A 22666-nucleotide genomic window follows, 5' to 3' on the forward strand; every position below is an offset into this window, starting at 1 on the left:
TTCTCTCTCTTCAGTCTCCACTTGCACCATCTCTGCTGTCCACCTGGCTATGAGGTGAGCCAGCTCAGCACAGAAAAACAGGTTTTGGGGGTTTTTGCTGATACACTTTCCTGTAGAATGGTCAAGGCAGAACTAGAGCGCAGTACTGCCGCCTGTGCATCAGTGAATCACGAGAAAGGCTCAGGCATACCAGCAGCACCCAGTTCCTGCCTTGGCTTCCAGGAAGGAACTGCTGCCTCTCCCATGAGAAGGGCCCTTGAGGGATGAAGAGAAATGGTTTCAGAGCCTGCACAGAAGCCAATGGTTTCACTGTTCCAAGTGACCTCCAGCACTTGAGCGCCAGGACTGCTTCCTCTTCCCACATTTTCTTTTTCAGATGAACGGCCACATTCCCCTGTAACCATCTATATTCCACCTCTGCACGCATCTTCTGGAGTATATGACAGCTCTTTAATCTGCAGGACCGTTGCCCTGGCAAAAATGCATACAGCTTTCATATTTGTTTTTAACTCATGCTATTTACTGAAAAGAACCAAGTGAGCTCCAAGAGTGTTTTTAAGATTCACGCATTCCTTGCGATGTATTTAAGGCTATAGACAAAGTCAAAAATCCACAGAAGAAAGCCAGAAACAGGCAGATACGCTTATATCTTTCTGCGTAGATTCATTTCCCTTGAACTTTATTATTAATAATTATTAGTATTAATATTACTACTACTACTACTATTATGTCTATGGGCTATTCACTCTTACTATAGCTTTATTTTTAAACAGTTTATGCCGAAAAATATTACTGTAAAAATAAGCTGTCAACACAATACTCAGTTTTACCAGAGCTAGTAATTGGATTTGGGGATTTCAGCATAAATAGTATACAGACTTAAAAATGGCTTGAAAAATCTAGATAATGGTATATGGTTTGAACAGTCAGTTCTGTCATGAAAAGGTAGAGTTTTTTTATCCTTTTCATTTGCTGTCAAAAGGGTATCTTGACTTTCTTTTCTTTTTAAAAGAACTTGAGACAGAAGATGAAAAATCCAACATTTTACATACTAATGCACTGATGTGCTGCATTGTTATGTCAAACGATCTATTCTCGAAGGACTCCCTCCCTTCAGAGAATAAAAGGAGGTAACATCTCCTTTCATACAGAGGATTATTCCCAGAGGATCTGTCATCATCTGAAAAAAAGGAGGATATTAAGGCCACTCCCAATCATCCGTTTCTTCTCCAATTTCTAGATTCACAAGTTATTGTTACTCTACTTTTTTAAAAGCTTTATCGACCAAGTACGCAAATTGGGATTGCTGCTCTCTCGTGTTTCTTTTGAAACAATACCAACAGCTTTCATTTTCAGTAGGAAGCACTGGCTAGCGTTGTGGGTAGTGGGTGCAGGTTTTTGTAGTCTCTGAGAGAAGTCATCTGGGATGAGGATACGATCTTCTTGAACTGGCTGATAGACTGTCATGTAATTAATAGGTTTGTGCTGCTACAGTGAGAGAAAGTTTTTGCATGATAGAACTTTTAACTGCGATTTTGTTTATTCTCTAGAACAACTGCAAATATTAAAGACAACAATAAGACTTGTACAGAAGACAGTTTCCAATACCATATTCAACATTTCTAAACCCTTGTATCTTTAAAACGTTTTTTTCCTAATCATTGCTCTCAACAGTTTAATTTTTTGTTCTCTGGGAAAAAAAAAAATTGAGTTTCCCATTCTGGAGTTTCACAGAAAAAAAACGGAATTATTTTAATATATACTTTCTATCATTTACTCTGATACTTGCTGGAGAGATTCCAAACAGTAGTTTGATTTAATAACCCAGATAACAGTGGTTCTTAACATACAAAATTGCCAATAGAATAGATAAGACAGTCATAAAAATGAAATCAAATGACGTGCTTTGGAATAGACTAATTATGTATGAGAGTCAGGAAGAAACTTGCCTCGTACTCAGTAAAATAACTGGATTATGCTTTCTTCTAATTTGATAAACCCTAAGTAGAACTGATGACGAGAAACGAGCCAAGATGTGCAACAGTTTCTCCATATGACATTTTTCCTATTCTATTCCTATATTAAATGAGATAGATGAAACATGGGAATATACAAAACTCAGACACTCACTCATTGTTTTTTAAGACTGAAATGACACACCCTGAAAAACTGGAAAGACCCTGAAAAGATGGAAACTGCATCAGTATATATTGTGTTATTAAAGCCAAACAGCACATATTTTCACAGAAGACTACATGAAATTCAGGATTTCTTCCAATTTGTACTATGTTCTTACTTTAGGAAAATGAGCTTAGAAGAGGTATGAATGTTTCTGCTCCTCATTAAAGATACATCTCTCATCAGAGTTCTCAATTTGTGGTCACGCCACTTCATCTCAAGATGCAATGTAGGCGTCAGTACTGATTTCAAGTTAAGTTTCTGCTGCAAACCCTATAATGCATGTATGCTACACTCACTTCTTAAATGATTAGTATACAAATCTATCTCTTTTCCCAATTTTTTCCCCAAGCATTTTTGCCAGATCTTCTTTTGAAACAGAAAAATTTGTGTACGTCAACACTCCTGATGAAGTATCTTTCACTTGAGACAGTATTTCCATTATCCTCTACTCTTTTGTTCAAAGTGTCTTACGCAGAAGTTCATACCTGTAGCCTATTTAATAACAGTTGAATTACATTAATAAACATCTATCTGACCTTTCACTCATCACAACAACTATTACTCCTTAGGAAAATGTATTTTGTTGGAGGATATTGTTTTCTTCTTCTCTTGACCCAACTGAATCTTCTGGCACTCAGCACTTTGACCATTGCCTGCCAGCTAAGTCAGCACTGAATTTCTCATTTGCCTTCTACTACAAAATCTATTTCCACAGGCAAGTAAATCTTACATACTAAGACACCGACTTACTATGGTGTTTTCTCCACTATATTTGGGGTTTGGCATTATATTTTGCCTCTTTGTTCTAGCTCTTGTACAGATTTCACTATAATGCTGATGTCATCCAGGTCTATGTCTTCCTACTAAATCTCTCTAACGGTAATTTGTTATAATGAAATTTTATCGCATGAAATACTATTAAAACAAAGTATCTATTGGTTGGCTTCAGATTTATAGTTAAAAAAACAATCAATAATGATAATCAAATTTGTTCTGCAGAACTTCACTTCATAACCCACAAAATAATGCTACAATTTATACATTTGCTGCCCCAAAATTTATGGTAATTTTTTTCCTAATAATGATAATCTGATTTCATCTAAAGAAATTTATTTTATGACATAGAATACTGCCAGGGTAAGACTCTGGTGGAAGAAAAGAGACAAAGGCATTGAAATGTAGACAAATGTTTGCATTATTTCCTGGACTGGCTACTGTTATTTCCTCTTCTTAGTTTTCCCAAAGGAGTTTTAACCTATTGAGAATCTTGCAGCTTGACTCATCATTACCCATAACCGTTCCCAGCACATCACTTCCACCTTTACCCTCTCCAGTGGCTTGCAGTACAATACCGCATCATATTACATATAATTTCAGTTAGATTATCAATTTATATTTTAGGTATTTTGATTACATAACCTTGAAGGCACTCCACTAGATTGACAAGAGATGGCTTTAGCATTTTCAAAATACAGATTTAAGGACCAATATTTATATATATTTATACCTCCTACTTGTTTTTATAGTTTTTGCATTTGGGTAGGAGATTAATTACAGGCATATTATACATCTGTGGATTTCATTACGAGTCAAAGCTGGTATTTTTTAAATCATCTGTAGGCAAAGTCAAACTCCCCCTTCCTTCTTCGATAGTACTATAGTTCAGGATAGAACTTGTGTAAATAAATAGCTATCAATGCTTTGCATATCTCTTTGAAAGCTAATTTATCATTGGGCCACAACTATTTAATAGTACAGTAATATACACCATATTTTGTCTTCCAAGTACTACACATACAAACCTGTGAACTAGTATATAACAGTCGTATTTACTGATTTTTATAACTTGTACAATATGTTGAATGTCTATATTCGTACTAGTTTTATACGTATGTTAAAGATTCTGCTTAAAGTCACAGGCAAACTCTACGTCACAAAAGAGATAGTTAATCCATTTAGGCATCCAGTAGATTGTGCATCTCCATCACTATTAACAAAGAGCTACTTGAAAAGTGACTTCCTAAACACCTTCCTAAATATTCAAGGTCATTTAAGTTTACTACAGAATGGAAGCTTTCCTCTAAAATTCCACACACACACCCCTCAGTACCGCTTTCAAGCTCCTCAGAGGACAGAAACACCGACCATCTGTGTTGCATTGCCTTGTTACAATCCCAGTACAAAGGGCGCTCAGACTCTGTACAGTATCTCTTAAAATGCTATTTATTGGAGCTAACACTATAAAGAAAAAGAAGATAGTGTCAACAATCTTAACAGCTCTTCAGATGCTGGAAATCCTGAGCTGTGTGGAATCGAACCGGCCTACATCCAGACACAGCATGCTACACAGATCCCATGTGTGGAAGGTTACCCCATTTTGGTCATTTGAGCTCTTACAGGATTCTCTCACAAACAAAACAACCCTATTCATTGCTTATACTGTCAAATAAAAAGGACATTCACATGGGAACTTGCTGCTGAAGGTTTAGATAAAGGCAAGGACGGGCAGGTGGTGTAACCACTGGTACCACACAGGAGCTGCCTGTTAGCTCCTCTGTTACAACCAGCTGGAAAAGTTTATCCTCCAGCAAAGGGATATGCTCAGCACAGGCCTGAATGTCAAACTACATGCGCAGCACAGCACAGCACACGCCTGCACTTGGGTTAACTGTTACATGGATTTCTACCTCCTTGATGTACAGTGGTCTTCCAGTTAGGATCACTACAGCAGCTTACACTTTAGTGGGATGTAAATTCTTTAAAGTAAATTGAGTTTATTTTTAAAAAAGCCAGTTAAATTGCATACCTGTTAGCACCACTGTGTGTTCTCCACCACAAGCAACCTTATTCACCTTTTCCATAATTCCCAGTACAGGCTGTGGGACTCTATTGTTCTTCAGCTGTTCAGGCAATAATCCCAGTTTCCCATTCTCAGGTTCTCCAAAAGTATAGAGCTCACCATCTCCTGTGTAAAAACAGAACAGAGTGGGACTTCCAGCATGAAGTAAGGATGGGTTGTCAAGACTGCAGACACAAATCAGTAAGATAGAAAAGTGTATGAACATCATGGAATAATTGAACATAATGTCCAGAGAGCTGTGCAAAGCAATCTGCTTTGATGGAAAAAGAAGGGGCTAAATTTTAGCCCCTCTCCACGATGAGAACCACAAAATTTAGCTTGCAAGGAATCTAGACAAAGGAAAAACAAAACCACATATATCCTTCTGAGAGGTTAATTCCCTCTGTAATCAGCATTTATGTCAACTGAAGTTGCTGTTAAGAATATCAATTAAAACAGAAAATGGTTTTGCATGGAATTTTGATGGAAAATCCACACTTTTTTCTTGTAAGATAGAGAGAAAAAAAGGCAAAAAGCAGAGTAAATGATATGAAACTGTTTGGTGTAGAGAGCAAGAAGAGACCTGTATATCCAACAACAGGAATACAGCAGTGATTCCATAGCAATAACTCCACCAGAATGAAGTTCAAAAAAATATTGAGAGGTCTTTACAGATCTCTTCCTCTAACTTCTTTCTGACCTGCTAGATAATCATATGAGAAGACCTTTTTCATTCACCCAGACTTTTTAAGAATCCAGTTCAAAAACTGTTCAATCCTAAATTTGGGTAATTCATTTTACTTTCAAGTTTCCATTGTTTTCTCTTTTCCAATCACTCCCTTTGCTTTTTCATTGCTGTACATCTGTATTACAGACAGCATTCCATATATACATCTATCATAGTTAAAAATGATTTCTGATTTTCTGTGCAGCTATTCCAACCAGCTGTTTTAGCAGGGCAGAGTGAGGTTTAGGTAGAAACCATCTTTACTGCCAGGAAAGCTTCAAGTTAATAGCTGAGTGTCCTCCAGTCCTGAAAAGATTATCTGTGGAGTACTATCCTCATACCAAATTGTGGCCCACAATCTGAATTTGAAATTACTTGCCAAAAAAATCATCATACACTATTATGTAAGAAAAAGTTTGACTTTTAATCCCAGTTGGATATAACAAAGCACAAGGATACACAAAACTCTAACATGGAGCTAGTCCAAGACAAAGAAACGTCTAAACCAGCGTAGGAGCTGTCTGCTAAAGGAAATTCGAAGGGAGAGCTACAGTTACATAATCAAGAAATCAAGATAATAACAAACCCCAGACATACACTCCGTTATTAAAGCTCAGGCATCAGAAGCACCCATCTACAACATTTTTGGAAACACACAGATTTGTATTTCAGTACAAAATGTACTTTTACTTTCAGAGGGATACATCTAGTATTTTCAGAGGGCTACATTAAGCGTTCACAAATGTACTTGCGTAGCATTTAGAGGCACTGCTATTGCACGATGCACAAGTATCTGAGAGATTCTTAGTTAAAAGCGATGAATTCCTTGCCAACATGAAAACTAGGCTAACCTTAGAAATGCTGGTCTTTCCCCACAGACAATGAAAACAGAGGAGCTCAAAGACAGTTTTAAAGCAGAAGCTTTATTTAAGCGCTCAGGATTCACCATTTGAGAAGCCCATTCCTCTCTCCCCTGAACACAGGCCGAGCATAACAAAAAAAGCTTATTACTATTGCAAATATCCCCCAATTTGCATAGCTGCTACATTTGTTGCTTTTTCCTTGCACTTTGTCAGCCACAACTTAAAATTTGGGAAATTAAAGACAATGGCAACAACCAAAAAAATAAGCCTACACAGAAACAGGAAATATGGAAGAGCTAAAAGTAAACCTATGAATAAAAATGTAAAACAGAAAAAAATGAAGCTGCATATGCATTCTTAAAAAGCAAATGAGATTAGTCAAATTACTAAAACCAAGTTAATAAAAATGTAAGGATAAGATTCAAAATTGAAAATTATTAAAAATTCGGCAAACCAAGCCAAGACAGGAAAGGAATTTTATCTTTTTGAATTTTTAATTCTGATGACAAGAAAGTCAAAACTGGTGTCAGTAAGAAATGTATTATTTTTATTGAATCTTCCTGAACTTCAGCCTGGCAATACACTTGTTTAAAATTTCCTTTTGCATGAATAAAAACTCAGCAAGAATTTCAGGTTGCAAAACTGCATCTTCATTTTGTGTAACTATGGGACAACTAATTATTAATACATTTTCATTTAAGACATCTGATAAATCCAATAGATAAACTAGATTCAAAACGTTTTTCCTGGAAAACTCTTTTGCGAGCAATATCTGTTTTTTTTTCTTTGTGGCACTTGGCTCTGGATTACTTTGTGCTAAAGGGTGACTACAGCAGTGGGTGCACAGAACAGAGCAGCACAGACTGCTGTTGTCAGGACCCTCCATCAGAAGGGCTTCGATTCATTCTGAAAACCCTTGAACTACTATGTCTTTTAATAAAGCACTGCTTCTCCTCCCATCCTCTCAGAGGAAGTGATGCTGGAGCAGTCATGCTCATCTGTGATGTATGTTACCTTTGGTATAGACAGTTCGCAATAAGCAAAAAAAAAGGGTCTAAATTCTTATCTATTTTCTTCAAGGGAAGCCTGAAGATAGGTTTTCAATTAATTTTAACTATACGGAGAATCTGAAGGAGAAGGACTTGGGGGTGTTGGTTGATGAGAAGCTCAACATGAGCCAACAACGTGCGCTCACAGCCCAGAAGACCAACCACATCCAGGGCTGCATCAAAAGCAGCGTGGCCAGCAGGTCGAGGGAGGTGATTCTGCCCCTCTACTCCACTCTGGTGAGATCTCACTTGGAATACTGCATCCAGCTCTTGGACCCTCAGCACAGGAAGGACATGGACCTGTTGGAGTGGGTCCAGAGGAGGGCCATGAAGATGATCCGAGGGCTGGAGCACCTCTCCTATGAAGACAGGCTGAGGGAGTTGGGGTTGTTCAACCTGGAGAAGAGAAGGCTCCAGGGAGACCTTATAGCAACCTTCCAGTACCTGAAGGGGGCCTACAGGAAGGCTGGGGAGGGGCTGTTTGCAAGGGCATGTAGCAACAGGACGAGGGGCAATGGTGTTAAACTAGAGCAGGGTAGGTTTAGATTAGACATTAGGAAGAAGTTCTTTCCAATGAGGGTGGTGAAACACCAGAACAGGTTGCCCAGAGAGGTGGTGGAAGCCCCATCCCCGGAGACATTCAAGGCCAGGCTTGATGAGGCTCTGCGCAACCTGATCTAGTTGAAGATGTCCCTGCGTACTGCAGGGGGGTTGGAACTAGATGATCTTTAAGGTCCCTTCCAACCAGAACCATTCTATGGTTCTATGATTCTAAGCATGTCTCTTATGGTAAAGTTCACTCAGGACCAAAAAAAAGATACTATGCATTTTTTCAGATAAATCAGCTTCAAAATTATTTAAATGCATAAATTTATCAATTAACTTGACAATTCTGAAGAAAATGTATAACATGCTCAAAGTGCAAAAACCGCAGAAAGGACTTTTTTTCATAAAAGCTGAATTCCTGCTTTAAATGGGAAATGGGTCCTAAGCCTCAACGTAAAGCTGCAACCCAGCACTTCCACCAAAGATTTAGAACCTAACTGTTACGGCACAATATTTATTCGTAAAGTTCACAAGCCTCTGCCTTAGTCAAAGAAACCCCAGACAATTTTATATTGTTTCTATATTTTCCAAGATCAATTCTGCCTCTCACAACAGCACAGATTCTTCAAGTACCACGCTCCTGTGCCACTAAGGCTAGCAACTGGAGTTACTGTCGTCAGTGAATGCTCTAACTGCACAGAGAGACAATCAGGGACTGACAATCTTACTGAATGTCAAGCCTCCTGCAGGGTTTCACAGGGCTCAGGCTATTAAGAGTAGCCACCCACGATCTATTCACAGAGCTACACCCTTCTCAGCAAGACAATGAAAGAGGATAGCAGCCATATTTTCCAACTATCATCATCAGAGGTGTAACCCCGTCCTCCCAGCTGTCCTTATTTTCTCTATCATTCAGACACTTTCTTTCCTGCACACACAAACTACACCAATAATATTATAATACTTCATTTACCTGCATGTATTTGTGCAGAAATACCTTTGCTGTATTCTTCTACACTTCTTTTCTAAGAGGTGTTCTGCAGTCATTTCAATCTGCCTGTTTTTTAAGAAACAGTAAATGATCACAGCTGCAGAAAAGTATCTTTCATTTCATTTCTAAACTATGGACTGTGTTTAGGCTTCTAGTTCAGTTTGATCTTCTGTTTTAATTCTGATCTTTATCCTTATGCCTACGTCCTTATACTCTGAACAGGCTGATACTTTGCAATTATTTGCAGCAGCATCAGTTTTCTATCCTAAAACAGTAGCTCAATTAACAACAAAAAATAAACTGCAATGTAAGGCTTTCTATAACCAAAACATTCCATTGACAATCCCCATTTTATTAGGGATTCTAAGTGAAAAGAAACAAAAAAAACCCAACCACAAAATGAACCCTCTAGTTTTTGGAAGGTAAGCATTGTTTTAATACTCTTGGATTTGCCACATATTTCTAGAAACAAGCTGATAAACCCCCAAAAGCACTTGGGAGCTAACTACTAACGCGGTTCTCTTTGAAGAGACCAGCATTTCTTTTAAAACACTACTGCACTGCAAATATTAATCCAATCACAATCTAATTAATAGGATTAGAGATTCAAATGGCCAAGCTTCCACTGACTTCCCAAACTAATCAAGTTTATTACATTTTTTCAACTTAATAATCCAGCTAACAAAGATAAACCCATTTATTAAAGCAATTTTTGAATACATTAGACATCCCTTTAAGGCAAACAGTAGTCTAAAAACTAGGAAGAATAGCTATCAAGCATAAAAAGAATCCAGTCAAACCCAGATAAATTTTGAGTACAGTATGTGTGCAGTACATCTGCATTTTAAGGACACCCTGTTCACAATGGAACCTGGTTATTTCATTTCCTCCTCTCATGAGAGTCCTATTCTCACATGTTGAACGTCCCCCAGTGTGGCACATTTTCTGTATCACTAAACTTTAGGTCACAGGAGCATGTCAAGGAAATGGCAAGAGAACTCAAAGGCAAACGCACGTACTGCAGATGAGCAAAGATAAGAGATCTGGCTGGTGGCAAATAAGGGCAGAAGACAAAAGAACCGGATCACTCTGTGATCCTTGAAATAAATGAGAAGTGAAAAAGAAAAAAAAAAAAAAAGAAAGTGTTTATTCAAGACCAAATTGATTGAAACCACCTCAAACGCTGAAATTCTGAGCATGGAAGTGTCTGTGGAATGGCTGATCTTTAAAACTGGTCCTTAAAAATAACGACAAAATACATTAAAAAAGGGAATGCAAGCAACCCACAAAGCTCTCTATGAAAAGACATCTGTGAGAAGCTATCTTGACCTTGTTTACAGTAACAGTTCAGGCAGGGGGAACATCAGAAGAGGTCTAATATATTCAATTCCTTTCTGGCTCCATGAATGTAACTCTGCTGTAGACACCAGAGTACTGGTTAGATAAATTGGCTTTTCCTGTTCTTCATCTCCTTGGGTGAACAAATGAGCTATAAATGCTTGCCAAGATTAATACTTTCTGAAAAATCGTTGCCCTCTTGAGTGAGTGTGGTCAAAGACTAATCAAGCAAAGATCTGTATAACAACTCAACATCGTTGCTCTTTCTTTGTTGCTTTGTTTGAGACATACCTCTAATATGGAGACCTAACATCCCAAGTCTGCAAAAAGAAAGGAAAGGAAATGGGTACTCGGAAAAAGTCCTAAAGACCTCAAGAGGGCTGGAAGCTATAAACTAAAAACTTCTTTTCAGTGGAACTCTTTGAAGAATGCAAATTGAGAGGAAAATGGAGCAAATAATCATCTTTCCAACATGAAGTGAGTAACCAGACCAGCCTCCTAATTTGCATATGGAAATGAGCTAGCCATTGCCTGTGGTTGTGCCTAGTCTAAATTTCAGAAGTGTTTTTTATTAAAAATAATTCAGGATAAATTCTGTTGTTCTATTCTACAAGTACTTTAGGCATTAGTGAGGCCCTCATGTACATGGTAGAATACAGATGACTCTGACAGGTTTAATAGTTGAATTATCATCTGCAAAGAAGGCATTCTAAAAAGCAAAAGTGAGAAAGGTAATAAATCATCTTTTTGGAACTACTAGATTTGAGAAACTTTGTAGAACTGAAGTACAAATTCAGATGACTCAATGCCATACAATTTCCATAAAATATGCTTTTATCTACCAAAGGTTTGCATCAGGATTCCACTCTACTTTTCATTTTATAGTAGTTAAACACCTTAAAGACAAATGCCCACTAAAAACTTTTAGAAGACAAGCTGTTTCAAAGAAATAACAACTTTAGTTTAAAAAAGAAAAAAAGCTGGGATTCACTTTTCACCACTTTTTTCCTCAATAGTGGCTTATTAATGAACATCCTGCCCTGGAGAGGGCACTCTGTGACCACACTCTGTATTCTAGCATCCTCATTAACCACATTTTAGTTTTAACCCAGATCGGCCTGTGTTCCTAAGAGTTTGCCTACCCAGTATACAGCTTATGTCAAACATAAATATATTAAGAAAGGGAACCATATGGTGCCATGCTCATCAGTTCACCCAGCAACATGCATCAAGTCCTACATTCTGCAACTACGCTTTACTATTAAAGACAGTATATAATTTGATGCTTTTTATGTACAAGTCATGTTTAAAAGGTCAAAACATAGTAATTTTAGAGTATAGTTATGTAAGTCTATAGTTATGTAAGTACAGTATAGGTAAGTTACAGGTGTTGAAAGCTTTGCATACACAGTGTTTCTCTCATTTCTTCCATAGTAACACAATCTAAAAAAAGTTCCTCTGGCATACTTTTTTGATGTTGAGGGAATTAATACAGATTATACACTCACCTGAATAGTTCAAATTTCATTTCTGGAAATACAGAGCCACTTTCTTTTCCAGGTATTTCCTCCAAAAGTATATATTAAAAATAACACTAATGATTCTAATTTCTAGTACACAAGACAAAACCATACAATAAAAATAAACAGAAAACTCCCTGTGCTAGGCAAACATTTAAACATACTGCAAGGCATAATTCAACGACCAAATGGCAATCTGGGGGGGAAAAAAACCACCTATCCCCGTAATATGAATATTCCAAATACTCCATAATTATCTATTTTGCTGTTCTACCAGCACTCAGAGGCAGAATACTGAGAATGTGAACCACCATTCTGAGGCAGTCCAACAAGCCCTACAAGCGTTTTCCATAAATGAAAAAAGAATCCACATAATACTAAAAGAACCACATTTTTTTGAGCAAAATCTTTTAACAGCATAGTACCTTGACTTCCTTCCTCACTAGGCTGTGAGAAAAATAAGGTAACTACATTTGTACTCAAACAGACTCAGCTTGCAGAACTTCCAAATTCATAATTTAATGGCTAACTTCATAGCTAAAACAATGTATGACTATGGTACACTCAGAGTAAATGCGTAAACTTTGTTTTTAAACACTGGCTGGATATAGACTGACACTAGTGCAAGAGAAGATCAATTCAGTAAAAAAGAACCCGGATGTCCAACGCTAAATGTCTATGATAGTTAAAGTATCAGTCAAATAAAATTATCAACAAGGGCCCAAAGGAAAATAATAAAAAAATATTTCTCTTTTCACCACAAAAGAGGCCATCCACATGTCCATAGTTTCAGGAACATAAATTGAAGCCCAGTTTGTGCAGGATTTGCAGATACTAAGGCTGAAAATTAAGATTTTCCATCTCACACCAAGGCCTGTTTAAACAGTAACAGGTTCAACAACTCCTTATTTTCACAGGTGATAACCAGTTCATCTTCCTACCAATATTTTAAGAGGCTCCGTTTCTTCTACCCAGCTGCTACCCTAATCTTTTTTCTCAAACTCCTCCATTAAAAGCTTCCGCTTCCTTAGAGCACTTGGCACACACTGTTCTCTCCTTGCTCTTAGATGCTTGTCCTCAACCCTTCTTCTAATGAGAGCTTTTCTTACATCCCACTGCAGTCTTTCAGAGCTTCTGCTCTTGTCTTTAAGGCAGAAATACACACCTTCTTACTATACCCTTGAAGTAAGGCTCTTTTTTTTCCCCCCCTATTTATTTCGAGTTCAGGAAGCTGTAGATTTCCTAACAGGTGTTGAGCTCCTCATCAGTCATAGGCACTTCATTCATTTACTGTAATAAAGCATCTATAATAGAAGTTGCACACTACGAGTGTAACACCTAATTAGTATTTGTCTAGCATAGGAAGCTCTCATTCTGTTAATAGCATATTCTCAGAGAGCTATATGGATATCGTACGTGGAAAAGTAACATTTATCAAGTAACCTGAGAAGAATATCTGATGGAATAGTTCCTGGGTATCCAGCAAAAGCTTTACAATCAAAACTGTTGATCCTTTGAAATCTTTAATTACACTGAGGGGCCTAAACTGTAAAGCTTAATAGAGTAAATCTATATGGCTGAGAGGAGTTCATGGCTGCTCATATATAATATCATCAGTACCGACTGACAAATTCACCCATGTTGGCAGTATTAAAAAAAGAGTGGCATCATCACTTTGGAAACCAACAGACAGGTGGGAAGAGAGAGGTGGAAAGCAACAGAAAGGTAGGTTGGTTTGGAGATCAGACACCGACTCCTGTAACGCATACTTCTCATATCATGTACTGCCTATTATATTGACATCATAACTTAAAATTTAAGACATAACATCAAACTTTGACAACAATCTTGCAATGCTAGCAAATGAGATCAATTTTTCCTCAAAACATAGTAAGTCTATTCAATATTTATATTTCTAGAGAAGATGAAGATGATTATTTGATCACCATAAAAAATCAATAATCTCAAGAAAAGTTGGATTATTGAAACCATAACATCAATCCACAACATTTGTCATAACCTTCATGAAAATAAAGTGTGGCAAGATAGTCGTTCTTTCTAATATACTTTTGCACAACAATGTGCAAATGCAGAAAATTAACTGCGGATTTTTCTCACAGTATTGGTAATTCAACAATAACATACAATTACATAGTAGATTACATGCAAATTTCCCAAATAAAACAATTAGGACCACATTTCAGAGAACCTGTCGCTGGTAAAATCTCCCAACGTGAAACAAAACTACACAGATGATTGTCTGCCACATGGCAGCTTTTAACAACTATGGCATATCTAGTTTCAAAAGTAATGAATGCCTCATTTGCTACCTTTACACAGATGATGATTTCAGAATCACCTACTTGTATCCACTAACCGCTATTCCCATTCTCTTACCTGTTATCAAGGCAGAGTGATAATATCCACAGGATACAGAGGAAACAGGTTTTCCAACATCCACTTCACAAGGGACACTGACACAGGCTTTATCAGCCAAGCCAATCTGACCTTCTGAATTGTCACCCCACACAAAAAGCTGCCCATCCTCTGAAATGAAGACACAGATAGTCAACAGATTTAAAACCAAAACTAATAAAATGTTCAACTATCCATTTAAGACCATTTCACAAACTCTGTGTATGACACCACTAAATGTCATGATCTCGGGGATGTCATAAAATGGTATTTCTCCCATTGCAACAAAAGAGTCTGAAGTAAGAGGGTATCCTTAAGCTTTTCAAAAGTGACACAGAACACTTAGTTATCTACTGATGTTAGACCATAAATAGCAACAGGTAAAGTACTACGTAAAAACATTCCTTCAAGAAGAGTAAGATTGAGCGTATAAGGCAACGCAGTTGCCAGAGGTCAGTATGAAAATATTCCAGCGAATTTAAGGCATCTTCTCATTTCTGGTAGCAAGTCACCACTTTCTCATTCTTCCAAACTTATTCTCTGTTCTGACTTTGCTATACATCTCACTTATTCTTGCCTTATTTTTCAGTTCTCTTCCCAGCTGATTATATTGCCCAGTTTCATTTTATTTTCCTTAGACTATCGCAATAGCTGTTCCAGGTTTATTAAGACCAGCTTCTGTTGACACAAAGACCAATGGCAGCAGTAAAAAATGAAAAATGTAGCAAACAACATGAAAAATCACTCGACTTTTCTAGAAGACATGAGGTCTTCTCTCTGCATATTTCTTATTGGTGGTAAGTAAGTTGTGAATAAAAATATGTACCATCTACAGTGCTACTGAGATGCTGTTGGAAACTAAAATCATTCAAAGTTGACTTATGAATCTCAGGAGAATGTTAGCAATTGTCACAAAAAAATACAAACCAGACAAGCAGGACAGCATCTCTCTCACCCACTCTTTTGCTCTCTGTCACATCCTGAAATGACAGCCTCAATAACGTATCCTAAACATGTACAGAAACAGCTGCTTTATAGCAAAACTTGAGAAATTACACCATAGGGCAATAAAGGACCACCCACTCAGTGGCTGAAAGTATTATAAGTGTGTGGACTTCAACATGTCAGAATTCTGTAATTTGCCATCGGAGAAGCAGGTCATAGGTTAGGCCTCTCTCAGAATTAGCAATCACCCAGCTGTGTAGCCTGTACAGGTCGACCAAAATAGTTGCAGTAAGAAGTGGAATTAGAGAAACTTAGTTGTCATAAGATTCATGTTTTGTAGCTGGCTTCCTTGGAAATGAACTGAAGCTCTTTCCCATTTTGAGGGTATTCATACTGCCTCTGCTTTGCAAGGATTCCTACTCAACTAGTACAGGTTGAGATCCCACTGCTGGCCATCGCTCACGGAAAAGGTCTACTTTCACAAAAATTGTAGGAAGTTACCGAGACTGCCACCCCTTACCAGATTGTGTGGAAGTAGGAAATTGGCTATCAAAAAATGACTGTGGTTACTAGGGAAAGAAGATAGGGAAGCACAGAAAATACACGCACACACGCAGACAGAATGCCGGAATAAATGTTTCCCTGGAACACCAGGCTGGACGCACATAAATAGGTTTTATTAGCAGTTGCTCTTACCAGTTACTGCTGCTGAGGTGTATGATCCAGCTGCTAGCTGTTTGATCTTGTGCTGGTTGGTAAAAAAACTAATTAAATGAAATGTCGTCCTTTCCTCTGTGTCACCTAAACCCAACTGACCTTCACTGTTACCTCCAGCAGCATACACATTTCCTTTTTCTGCATACAGAAAAGCACAAGTAATACAGAGAATAAAGACATTCTCATCAATGGTAAAAAGTCAGAGAAAACAGAGCAAGTCATTTAATTTTTAATGGAAAAGTATTACAGAAAAGTTGGGGTCCACTGCCCTGAAATATCCTCGAGTTGACATTAGCAGTTTCTGGTGTAGCCAGCAAGGAGGCTTTCCTGCACATGCTTGGATCAGAACTTTCTAAAGGCCTCACATGTACTTAGACTGACTGCATTTCCCACCATTCTGGAGACTGATCTAAAAAGTAAATATAATTTGAAGTTCTGCAAGAGTTCTGAGAAAATGACTACTACTAGCCCTGGCAGCCAGAAGAAGCTCCTTCCCCAGATAATATATATTTTAAGATAAAGCAAGAGGAAAATGGTGAATGATGTCATAGGCAAGAAAACTGAAGTTGTATTAGTACATAAATTAAAGAGATGCATAACTTGATAGTTTTGAGTACTGCGAATGAAATATACTTTTGCTTAGTTTTTTATTAGAAATATTTTACTCATTTTAATATTTAAATCACTTTCAATTTAATTAATTAGGTCTTTATTTTATTTAAGAATCTCAAAGATGAAGTTAAAACTGACGACTGATACCTTCAACTTAAGAGAACTTTAAGATTTATATTTTTAATTTTAGTATGTTTCACATCTAAAATGCTCATCTATGATGAAAAAGATAAGGCCCATTAATAACACAAATCCGGACACAAATGTGATAAGCAACTGACATACAATTTATAAATGCTCCTTGCTATATCAATGGCCACAAATTATCTAGCCAGTGTGTACACTAAAAGTGACTAATATTTACCCTGTGCAGTCTTGCATACTCAACTGTTATTAAAATGTTCTGTTTTATTCTAATAGTCTTATTTACAGTGCTCAGGGTCTCCACATATATAAACCTCCTCATAATCAAACAATCCTCTTTATAATATTACCACAAGCTAAAGGATTGCAACCATAGATGGCTATTTCATTACATAAATTTCAGAAGCATGACAAGAATTTGCATCAATTCTCTGTATACTGTCTCTCTAAAAATTTTAGTTTATATTTACAGTTTATTTATTTATAACTTAATAAAGCAACTTGTCATTGAAATAGCAGACTACCTTGTCTAACCAAAATGCAACAAAATTTGAAGACATGAAAACATTCAGTTCTATATCTACTCAAATATGTAACTTCACACTAACAGAGATAAATTACTTGTCAAAGGTAAATTTGAGTACAGATATATAAAACATACTAATATACTTTTACAAGGCTTAAATGAAATGTTGATAATTGTTAACCACACCTCAAATGCCAGCAGGAAAGTTTTTCATCTGTCTATTGCTAGCAAACTCCTATATAACATTATGTTATAAACGCATTGACTCAGAATAAATCAAGAATTCAAAGAACTGGATGTCAAACTCCCAAGTTTTAACTGTCCCATTTTCATTTATTTTTCCTTCCTCAAGACTCCTGGGGTTCCAAATGTAATTTTGCATGAAAGAAATGGAAGCAATCTATCTTTAATATGTACATAATATAGGTTACATACCTGTGTAAACTAAAGTGTGGTTTCTTCCACAAACAGCAAGTTTCGTTTTTTCTGGTTTTAAAGCTATGAATTAGAGCCAAAGGGGGGGTGAAAGTTATAAACAAGCTGATACCTGGTTCAACAACAAAATGTTCTATGCTTTACAGAGCGCTCTGCGTTTTTTCATATTTTTACCAACAGAATGATTACAAGATTCGTTGCCCATTTGAACCTAGCACATGACTTGTTAAATCAGGATTCCCCAAAGACAAGAAAACAGATATAGACCTTAAAAACTTATAACTGACACTCAGGTTAACTTGACGATGGCTATTTCATCCCAATGCCACACTGCCCAGAATTTACCTTTTATGGGATACGCCTCAAAGAATATATCATGTCGCAGGAAAAAATGCATGCTTAAAGCTGTCTTCAGTTTTCATTAACAGCACTATTCTTAACTCCCTCTTAACAGTTTTCCCGCTATCCTTAATCTTCAAAATCATACCGTTCTTTTGTCTTGTCATCCCTATCTTCCTTTGTTAGGCACAGCTACCATTTTTCCTAGACTTTTGCTCTGCACTATTGATCACTAAACTCAATCGCCATGGATGGTCCTATCTGGACTAGCACGTAAAATTTTTCCATATACTATCCTGTCTCAATTTCAGCTCAATTACCGCCCACCCTTTATATGTACTTCTCTGCAGTCTGATCACTGTGAAAGACTGGGAATGTAGGTGAGAAAGAGAGAGAATACAGAGGTGCTTTTTCTCCCATGGCAAGTTGCACTCCATTTCAGAAACGGAAAAAATCTCACTGACTTTTCCATCCTCTCTCCAATTACTGGTCGTTGCCAACATTTCAGCCATGTCCCTTTGCCCTATACAATGGTCTTAAACAGCATTATTTTTACATAATATATCTTTAATTGCTTTTCCACTGCACTAGTCCATGACAAAGCCAACAATCATCATCCCTTCCACAAACCTTTTCAGTCCTTCCAAATCAACTTTCATCAGCTTCATAACATTCATGTTGAAATCCCTTCTACCAAGTCACCAAATAAATCTACTTAAGCATGAACTGCCTCTGGTCTATCAGACACAAACATAAATTGTCCAAATTCAGGTTCCTGCCTATCCTATCTGACACCTATCACTACCACTAGGCTGGAATCATAGTACTTCCAATGTTGGCTTCTTCCTACAATCTTAATTTGCAGCTTTATATTCCAAAACTCTGCCTCCGACTTCAGAGATGATCCTAATCAGCTCTTCAGAAGCCTGTGCTCCCTAACCTTCCTCCCACTTAGGCTAATCAATTGTATTTGATGAGCCATGCTATATTTACAACATTGCTGGAAATTTTTCATAAATTTCATTAGTCTCTGGTCAAGTCCTGGAAGATATTTTCTCAGAAAATATGCAGCCACAACCATTTGTGATAGGGTTGTGATGTGACCATTTGTGATAGGGTTATGCCCCCAGATAGGGGGCATAACCAGGCTCCTTAGGAATAAGTCTGGGGGTGGCAGAATTTCAGCTCCCGCCAGTAAAAAGGAGAGAGGACCTATAGCCCAGCTGAAGTGCTTATACACTAATGCACGTAGCATGGGCAACAAACAGGAGGAGCTGGAAGCCATTGTGCAGCAGGATAATTATGATGTAGTCGCCATCACAGAAACGTGGTGGGATGACTCACATAGCTATAGTGCTGCCATGGATGCCTATAGGCTCTTCAGGAAGGATAGGCAAGCAAGGAGAGGCGGGGGTGTGGCCCTGTATGTTAAGGAGTGTTATGAATGCTTTGAACTTAATGATGGTGATAATGAGACTGAATGTTTATGGGTAAGAATCAGGGGCAGGGCTAACAAGGCGGATATCGTAGTAGGAGTCTGTTATAGATCGCCCAATCAGGATGAGGAGGCAGATGAAATATTCTATAAACGGCTGGGAGAAGTCTCAAGATCGCGGGCTCTTGTCCTCGTGGGGGACTTCAATTTGCCGGACATCTGCTGGGAATACAATACAGCAGGGAGGGAACAGTCTAGAAGGTTCCTGGAATGTACCGGGGATAACTTCCTGACACAGCTAGTGAGAGAGCCAACTAGGGAAGGTGCCCTGCTGGATCTGTTGTTTGTAAACAGGGAAGGTCTTGTGGGGGATGTGAAGGTTGGAGGCTGTCTCGGGAACAGTGACCATGAAATGATAGAGCTTTCGATTCTACGAGAAGCAAGGAGAGGGGTCAGCAGAACTGCTACCCTGGACTTCCGGAGGGCGGACTTTGGGCTTTTCAGGAGCCTGGTTGACAAAGTCCCCTGGGAGGCAGTCCTCCAGGGCAAAGGAGCCCAGGAAGCCTGGATGATTTTCAAGAAGGAAGTCTTAAAGGCGCAGGAGCAGGCTGTCCCCATGTGTCAGAAGACAAGCCGTCCAGGAAAAAGACCGGCCTGGCTAAACAGGGAGCTAGTGTTGCAACTTAGGGAAAAAAAGAGGATCTATGGCCTCTGGAAGGAAGGGCAGGCCACTCAAGAGGACTACAAAGAGGTAGTGAAGCCATGTAGGGAAAAAATCAGGAGGGCCAAAGCCCAGCTAGAACTAAACCTGGCTTCTGTTGTCAAGGACAACAAAAAAAGTTTCTATACATAAATTAGCAATAAGAAGAGGACTAAGGATTATCTCTGTCCTCTAGTAGATGGGGCCGGCAACATAGTGATCAAGGATGAGGAAAAGGCTGAGGTACTTAATGAAGTCTTTGCCTCAGTCTTCAGCAGTAGGACCAGTTGTTCCCTGAGTACCCAGACCCCTGAGCTAGAAGACAGGGATGGGGAGCAGAATGAAGCCCCTGTAATCCAAAGGGAAACGGTGAGGGACCTGCTTCAGCACCTGGAGGTGCACAAATCTATGGGGCCGGATGGGATCCACCCAAGGGTATTGAAAGAGCTGGCGGAGGTGCTCGCCAGGCCACTTTGCATCATTTACGAGCAGTCCTGGACAACCGGGGAGGTCCCAGCTGACTGGAGGTTAGCAAATGTGACACCCATCCACAAGAAGGGCCGGAAGGAGGATCCGGGGAACTACAGGCCAGTCAGTCTGACCTCGGTGCCTGGGAAGGTCATGGAACAGATCGTCCTCAGTGCCATTACACGGCACATGCAGGAGAACAGGGTGATCAGGCCCAGTCAGCATGGGTTTGTGAAGGGCAGGTCATGCCTGTCAAACCTAATATCCTTCTATGATAAGGTGACCCACTTAGTGGATGAGGGAAAAGCTGTGGATGTTATCTACTTAGACTTTTGCAAAGCTTTTGACGCTGTTTCCCACAGCATTCTCCTGGAGAAACTGGCTGCTCATGGCCTGGACAGGTGTACTCTTCGCTGGGTAAAAAACTGGCTGGATGGCCGTGCCCAGAGAGTGGTGGTAAATGGAGTTAAATCCAGTTGGTGTCCGGTCACAAGTGGTGTCCCCCAGGGCTCGGTGCTGGGGCCGGTTCTCTTTAATATCTTTATCAATGATCTGGATGAAGGGATCGAATGCACCCTCAGTAAGTTCGCAGATGACACTAAGCTGGGCAGGTGTGTTGATCTGCTTGAGGGTAGGTTGGCTCTGCAGAGGGATCTGGACAGGCTGGACCGATGGGCTGAGACCAATGGTATGAGGTTCAACAAGGCCAAGTGCCGGGCCCTGCACTTGGGTCACAACAACCCCATGCAGCACTACAGGACTGGGGCAGAGTGGCTCGAAAGCAGCCCGTCAGAAAAGGACCTGGGGGTGTTGGTCGACAGCCGGCTGAATATGAGCCAGCAGTGTGCCCAGGTGGCCAAGAAGGCCAACAGCATCCTAGCCTGTATCAGGAATAGTGTGGTGAGCCGGACTAGGGAAGTGATCATCCCCCTGTACTCGGCACTGGTGAGGCTCCACCTCGAGTACTGCGTTCAGTTTTGGGCCCCTCGCTACAAGAGGGACATCGAGGTGTTGGAGCGTGTCCAGAGAAGGGCTACAAAGCTGGTGAGGGGTCTGGAGGACAAACCTTATGAAGAATGACTGAGGGAGCTGGGGTTGTTTAGCTTGGAGAAGAGGAGGCTGAGGGGAGACCTTATCTCTCTCTACAACTACCTGAAAGGAGGTTGTAGAGAGATGGGGGCTGACCTCTTCTCCCTGGTGACAAGTGATAGGACGAGAGGAAACGGGTTCAAGTTACATTAGGGGAGGTTTAGATTGGGTATTAGGAAACATTTTTTCACTGAAAGGGTTATTAAACATTGGAACAGGCTGCCCAGGGAGGTGCTGGATTCACCATCCCTGGAGGTGTTTAAAAAAAGGGTAGATGGGGCACTTAGGGACATGGTTTAGAAGTGGCTTTTGTCAGGGTAGGTTAAAGGTTGGACTTGGTGATCTTAAAGGTCCCTTCCAACCTCAGCAATTCTATGATTCTATGATTTGGCCCCAGGCAGAAACTGCAATGTGTCCTTGCAATCCCATTCCCAAAGCCAAGTGATGACTGAAAGCTAGTGAGAAAAGCTCCAGGACCTCCTCCTGCTGCCTACTGCCAAGAGAAGAAAGATACCCTCCTTGTGACTTTTTTCAATGGATGCCAGGTCTGGTTTGAATTCCTGTGATCTTCTCTTTATCTTTTATTCTCCATTGCAATTTGACAGAAAAAAAAAACAACTTGACACCAAATCCATTTAAGCCAAGGTAAGAATCAATCTCTCACATGGCTGACAGAAGATGTGAATCTGAGAGTAGCTGCATTCTCCCTCTGAAGTGAAATAGAGAGACGAACAGATAAAGGACAGTAGAATAAACTAAATCAGGACGAAAAGAGTTTGAACAAGCA

The 22666-nt window shown here is 39.2% G+C and overlaps 1 protein-coding gene across 1 annotated transcript in view; it reads right to left on the reverse strand.

Moving 5' to 3' along the window:
* RPGR (retinitis pigmentosa GTPase regulator) overlaps positions 1-22666 on the reverse strand; it is a 47130-nt gene that overhangs the window by 14428 nt on the left and 10036 nt on the right. The window contains exons 4-7 of the mRNA XM_063343832.1: positions 17849-17911; positions 16111-16269; positions 14452-14601; positions 4988-5146 (exon numbers count right to left, since the gene is read on the reverse strand). Of these exons, the coding sequence (XP_063199902.1) occupies positions 4988-5146; positions 14452-14601; positions 16111-16269; positions 17849-17911 (531 nt within the window). The remainder of the gene's footprint in view (positions 1-4987; positions 5147-14451; positions 14602-16110; positions 16270-17848; positions 17912-22666) is intronic.

This window comes from Chroicocephalus ridibundus, chromosome 1, assembly GCF_963924245.1.
Source record: "Chroicocephalus ridibundus chromosome 1, bChrRid1.1, whole genome shotgun sequence".
NCBI lineage: Eukaryota > Metazoa > Chordata > Aves > Charadriiformes > Laridae > Chroicocephalus > Chroicocephalus ridibundus.